Source organism: Saccopteryx bilineata, chromosome 3, assembly GCF_036850765.1.
Source record: "Saccopteryx bilineata isolate mSacBil1 chromosome 3, mSacBil1_pri_phased_curated, whole genome shotgun sequence".
NCBI classification, from domain to species: Eukaryota; Metazoa; Chordata; class Mammalia; order Chiroptera; family Emballonuridae; genus Saccopteryx; species Saccopteryx bilineata.
Genome location: NC_089492.1, coordinates 167,871,138 through 167,878,147, shown reverse-complemented (window position 1 = coordinate 167,878,147; position 7,010 = coordinate 167,871,138). Strand labels below are relative to the sequence as shown.

Below are 7,010 nucleotides of genomic sequence, written 5' to 3'. Positions count from 1 at the left end.
TCTTGCTGTTTCCATTTCCAAGCATAAGTAAGAAACTAAGTATATTTCTGTCATCAAATGAATTGAATTGGCATATTTTCTGGGTAAGATTGTATTGTGTAGAATTTTTGAAATACATTTTTCAATTAAAAAAATTATAACAGAAGATGAAAGGAGGATATTTAGAAGAAATAGAAATTATTAAATATATTATATTATTTCTTGCATGTAGGTGTACTGAAATTAACCTAACCACTACAAATGTGCAGGAAAAAAAGAAAAATGGTGATTATGAATACTAGGTAAAAGAAGTCACATTGGGATTAATTCAAAAATGTAAGTCATAAATTCAAGAAAAAGAGTGTCCAAGTCATTGTTCAAAAACACTCATATCAAATAACACAAACCATTAATGGTATTTGGAGATAGATTTATCTTCTACTTCACAGAGAATAAGTCTTATTTTTCATGTTCTGGTTTTTAGAGTTCCATGCAGAATGAGAGAGAGGTGTCAGCCATATTTTTCTCATAGCTTTCATTACATTGCTTGTTCTGAGCTTCAGTAAACTGATTCTTCCAATCTCCAATCATTCCTAAAAAGAGTAATGTACAGTACATTCAATGATATTTTTATAAACTTTGACTGTTTTACATTTAGATAACCCTTTTTCTCTCAATATTAAAGTTCCTTACAGATACATCATTCTATATAAAAACTGTTTTGGGGCCTGACCTGTGTGGCACAGTGGATAAAGCATCGATCGACCTGGAAATGCTGAGGTCGCCAGTTCAAAACCCTGGGCTTCCTGGTCAAGGCACATATGGGAGTTGATGCTTCCACCTCCTCCCCCTTCTCTCTCTCTGTCTCTCCCCCCTCTCTCTGTCTCTCCCTCTCCTCTCTAAAAATGAGTAAATAAATTTAAAAAAAAGACCCTTTAAAAACTGTTTGAGGGCCCTGGCCGGTTGGCTCAGAGGTAGAGCATCGGCCTGGTGTGCAGGAGTCCCAGGTTTGATTCCCAGCCAGGCCACACAGGAGAAGCACCCATCTGCTTCTCCACCCCTCCCCCCTCCTTCCTCTCTGTCTCTCTCTTCCCCTTCCACAGCCGAGGCTCCACTGGAGCAAAGTTGGCCCAGGCACTGGGGATGGCTCTGTGGCCTCTGCCTCAGGTGCTAGAATGGCTCTGGTTGCAACAGAGTAACACTCCACATGGTCAGAGCACCGCTTCCTGGTGGGCATGCCAGGTAGATCCCGGTCGGGCATATGAGGGAGTCAGTCTGACTGCCTCCCTGTTTCGAACTTCAGAAAAATACCAAAAAAAAAAAAAATAGTAAAAAAAAACAAAACTGTTTGAGGAGACCTAAAGATAGCAGCGGAGTAGGCAGATGAACAGACTCCCAGCTCACACCACCAAACTGGATTACAACTAATTTAGAAACAATCAGTGTGAAAAACCAACTCTGGTCTACAAGAACAGCTCTCAAAAACCAAGAGCAAAGAAGAAGCCATAAAAAACTTGGTATGGAGCGCCTGAATCTCCCTGGCTTACAGGAGAAGAGGGGGGTGAGACTGAAACCCAGAAGGGCTCTCATTCCAAGGGAAAGAGCAGAAAATACTGCTCACAGCCACTTGCTTGGCAACCAGGGAGCAAGGTGTGTTGAAAGAGCCGGCTTGTCTTCCAAAAAGAAAGGGGAGAGGGAGAGAGAGAGACAGACAGTGAGGGGCAGAAGAATGCAGAGGATGACCTGAGAAGCTGAATCATCCAGTGCTGGAGGCCGACATAGCTGAGGGAGCGGCTGTTTCTTCTACAAAACAAAAGACTAAAGTGCTTCCAGGACACAGATCTCCAAACAACTCTTCAGCTCCAATCAGCACAACAGGACACAGCTGAAAACAAGAAGTGGGGAGGAAGGGCAGTAACTCAGGTCTCCATGGAGATCTGAGCTACATCTCCCCCTACTGAAGCTGAGAAAACACCCTGCTCCCAGAGAGAAAAACTGGCAGAAGAGGCCTTCAGATTCTCAGGTAACACCCACTGCATTCCTGGATACAGTTTCAAATAAGCCCCCCTGATGAGATCAGTAAATAAGACTATCACCTGTTAAGAAAACAAACAAATCAAGACTTCAAAACATCCCAAATCTGAAAGTGGATTGCAACTAACAGCTGATGCCAACCCAAGAAGACCTAGAAATAACACAACTGAAAACTGGAGGCAGACAACACCAAGCCTAGACTCAACCAGCTCTACAAACAAAACACCCAAACACACAGACATAATAAGACAGAGAAGTGCAATTCAAATGAAAACACAAGAGAAACCTTCAGGAGATGAACTGAGTAATATGAAAATAACCAAACTTCTGGATTTAGAGTTCAAAATAATGAGTGTAAGGAAGCTTAGGGATCTTAGAACAACAATGGATGGTCATTACAAACACCTAAATAAAGAAATAACAAGTATAAAAAAGAATATTGAAATATTTATAAAAGAATCAGTCAGATATGACAAATACAATAGCAGAAATAAAGACCACAATAGAAGGAATTAAAACAGGATGGAAAAGCTGATGATCAAATCAGTGAGTTGGAAGACAAGTTGAATGAAGGCATGAAAGCAAAGAAAAAAAAGAACAGAGAATCAAAAAGTCTGTGGAAACTCTTAGAGAGTTCTGTGACAACATGAAGAGAAATAATATCTGCATCATAGGGGTTCCTGAAGAAGAAGAGAAAGAACAAGGGATAGAGACTTTGTTCAATCATATCATAGCTGAAAACTTCCCTAAATTAATGCAGGAGAAACTCTCACAAGTTAAAGAAGCACAGAGAACTCCATTAAAGGGAAACCCAAGAAACCTACACCAAGACACATGAAAATTAAAATACCAAAGCTAAGTGATAAAGAGAAAATATTAAAAGCTGCGAGAGAAAAGAAGGCTATCACCTACTAAGAAGCCCCCTTACGAATGACATCAGACTTCTCAACAGAAACACTTGAGGCCAGAAAAAAATGGCAAGAAATATTCAAAATAATGCAGAACAAGAACCTACAACCAAGACTACTTTATCCAGTGAGGCTATCATTTAAAATTGAAGGAGAAAAAAAAAAGCTTCCCAGCAAAAAAAAAAAAACAAAAAACTGAAGGAATTCATTACAACCAAACCAATTTTGCAGAAAATGTTAAGGGGCCTGTTGTAAACAAATCAAAGTGGAAAAAGGATATAGCAAAAGAGAAATACAGCTTTAAAGAGTAAAATGTAAAAAAAAACAACTACATATCAATAATAACCTTAAATGTAAATTGATTAAATGATCCAATCAAAAGACATAGGGTTGCTGCATAGATAAAAATAAACAGGACTCATATATATGCTGTTTACAAGAGACACACCTTAAAACAAAAGATGCACATAGACTGATGGTAAAAAGATGGAAAAAAAACATTTCATGGAAATGAAAAAAACACTGGAGTAGCAATACTTATATCAGACAAAATGAACTTTAAAACAAAGGGTATAGTAAGAGATAAAGAAGGCCACTACATAATGATAAAGGGAGCAATCCAACAGGAAGATATAACTATTATATATATCTACACATCTAATATAGAAGCACCTAAATATATAGAGCAGACTTTGATGGATATAAAAGGAGAGATCAACATCAATACTATAATAGTAGGGGATTTTAATACCCCACTAACATCACTAGATAGATTCTCAAGAAAGAAAATTAACAAAGAAGCAGCAGACTTAAAGGACAACTCGATCAACTCGATTTAATAGATATCTTCAGAACCTTTCACCCTAAAGCAGAAAAATATACATTCTTTTCAAGTGCTCATGGTACATTCTCTAGGATAGACCACATGTTGTGGCACAAAGTGGTCTCAACAAATTTAAGAAGATTGAAATCATATCAAGCACTTTCTCTGATCCCAATGGCATGAAACTAGAAATCAGCCACAACAGAAAAACTCAAAAATTTTCATACACATGGAAACTAAATAACAGGCTATTAAATAATGAATGGATTAAAAATGAGATCAAAGAAGAAATAAAAAATTTCCTAGAAACAAATCATAATGAGCATACAACAACTCAAAATTTATGGGACACAGCAAAAGTAGTACTGAGAGGGAAGTTCATAGCTCTACAGGAACACTTTAAGAAGCTAGAAAAAGCTTAAATAAAAAACTTAACCCTGCTTCTAAAAGAACTAAAAATAGAACAACAAGTAAAGCCCAAATGTAGTACAAGAAAGGAAATAATAAAGATCAGAGCAGAAATAAATGACATAGAGGCTAAAGAAACAATACAGAGGATCAATAAAACCAGGAGCTGGTTCTTTGAAAAGGTAAACAAGATCGATTGATAAACCTTTAACCAGACTCAACAAGAAAAAAGAGAGAGGACTCCAATAAATAAAATTGGAAATAAGAGTGGAGAAATAACAACTGATACAACAAAAATACAAAGGATTGTAAGAAAATAATATGAAGAACTCTATGCCAAAAAACTAGAGAACCTAGATGAAATGGACAAATTCCTTGAAACATACAAACTTCCAAAAATCAATCTAGAAGAATCAGAAAACCTAAACATACCAATTACACCAAATGAGATCAAAACAAGTATCAAAAAACTTCCAACAAAGAAAACTCCTGGGCCTGATGGCTTCACAAGTGAATTCTACCAAATATTTAAAAAGGAACTAACTCCTATCCTTCTCAAGCTATTTCAAAAAATTCAAGAGAAAGGAAGACTTCCAAACTCCTTTTATGAGGCGAGCATAATTCTGATTCCAAAACCAGGCAAAGACAACACAAAGAATAATAATTATAGGCCAATATACCTGATGAATTTAGATGCTAAAATCCTCAACAAAATATTAGCAAACTTGATCCAACAATATATGGGAAAAAATCATCCACCATGATCAAGTTGGATTTATTTTTGGGAGGCAAGGCTGGTACAATATTTGCAAACCAATCAATGTGATTAATCATATAAACAAAAGAAAGGAAGAAACCACTTGATAATTTCAATAGATGCAGAAAAAGCATTTCATAAAATCCAGCACCCATTTATGATCAAAACTTTCAGCAAAGTGGGAATACAAGGAACATACCTCAACATGATAAAAGCCATCTATGACAAACTTACAGCCAACATCATACTCAATGGGCAAAAATTAAAAGCAATCCTCTTAAGATCAAGAACAAGGCAGGGGTTCCCCCTTTCACCACTCTTATTCAACATATTTCTGAAAGTCCTAGCCTCAGCAATCAGACAAGAAGAAAAAATAAAAGGCATCCAAATTGGAAAAGAAGTAAAACTATCATTATTTGCAGATGATATGACATTGTATATAGAAAACTCTAAAGTCTCAATCAAAAAACTACTGGATCTGATAAATTCAGCAAGGTGGCAGAATATAAAATTAATACTAAAAAATCCGAGGCATTTTTATACATGAACAATAAACTGTCAGAAAGAGAAATTAAGGAAACAGTCCCCTTCACTATTACAACGAAAAAAATAAAGTACCTAGGAGTAAATTTAACCAAGGAGACTAAAGACTTGTACTCAGAAAATTATAAAACATTGATAAAAGAAATCAAGGAAGATACAAACTAGTGGTAGCATATACTGTGCTCACGGTTAGGAAGAATAAACATAATTAAAATGTCTATATTACCCAAAGCAATTTATAAATTCAATGCAATACCAATTAAAATACCAATGACATACTTTAAAGACATAAATCAGATATTTCAAAAATTTATATGGAACCAAAAAAGAACACGAATAGCCTCAGCAATCTTAAAAAAAAAAAAAGGATAAAGTGGGAAGTATCATACTTCCTGATATCAAATTATACTACAAGACCATTGTACTCAAAATAGCTAGGTACTGGCATAAAAACAGGCATATAGATCGATGGAACAGAGATCCCAGAAATAAACCCACAGCTCTATGGACAAGTGGTATTTGACAAAGGAGGTAAAAGCATACAATGGAGTAAGGACAGCGTCTTTAATAAATGGTGTTGGGAAAATTGAACAGCTACCTGCAAAAAAATGAAACTAGACCACCAACTTACACCATTCACAAAAATAAACTCATAATGGATAAAAGACTTAAATGTAAGCCGTGAAACCATAAGCATCTTAGAAGAAAACATAGGCAGTAAGCTCTCCAGCATCTCTCGCAGCGATATATTTGCTGATTTATCTCCACGGGCAAGTGAAATAAAAGACAGGATAAACAAATGAGACTATATCATACTAAAAAGCTTTTACACAGCTAAAGACAATAAGAACAGAATAAAAAGACAAACTACACAATGGGAGAACATATTTGACAATACATCTGATAAGGGGTTAATAACCAAAATTTATAAAGAACTTATAAATCTGAACACCAGGAAGACAAACTATCCAATCAAAAAATGGGCACAAGAAATTAATAGGCACTTCTCCAAAGAGGACATACAGATGGCCAATAGGCATATGAAAAAATGCTCAACATCACTATTCATTAGAGAAATGCAAATTAAAACCACAAAGAGATATCACCTCACACCAGTCAGAATGGCGCTCATCAACAAAACAACACAGAATATGTGCTGGTGAGGATGTGGAGAAAAGGGAACCCTCCTGCACTGCTGGTGGGAATGCAGACTGGTGAAGCCACTGTGTAAAACTGTGTGAGATTCCTCAAAAAAATAAAAATCAAACTGCCTTCTGACCCAGCTCTCCCACTTTTAGAAATATACCTTAAAAACACCATAGAACTGTTTCAAAAGGAGAAATGCACCCCCATGTTTATGGCAGCATTGTTCACAATAGCAAAGATCTGGAAACATTCCAAATGTCCATCAGTGGACGAGTGGATTAAAAAGCTTTGGTACATATATACTATGGAATACTACGCAGTCATAAGAAATGATGACATCGGATCATTTACAATAACATGAATGGACCTTGATAACATTATACAGAGTGAAATGAGTAAATCAGAAAAAACT

The 7,010-nt window shown here is 36.1% G+C and overlaps 1 protein-coding gene across 1 annotated transcript in view; it reads right to left on the bottom strand.

Annotated features, from left to right (window-relative positions):
- Positions 1–260: 260 nt before the first annotated feature.
- Positions 261–7,010, bottom strand: part of LOC136328920 (sulfotransferase 1C4-like) — a 53,315-nt gene continuing 46,565 nt past the window's right edge. Inside the window, exon 8 of the mRNA XM_066264908.1 lies at positions 261–572. Within this exon, the coding sequence (XP_066121005.1) occupies positions 460–572 (113 nt within the window). The 3' untranslated portion in view covers positions 261–459. The remainder of the gene's footprint in view (positions 573–7,010) is intronic.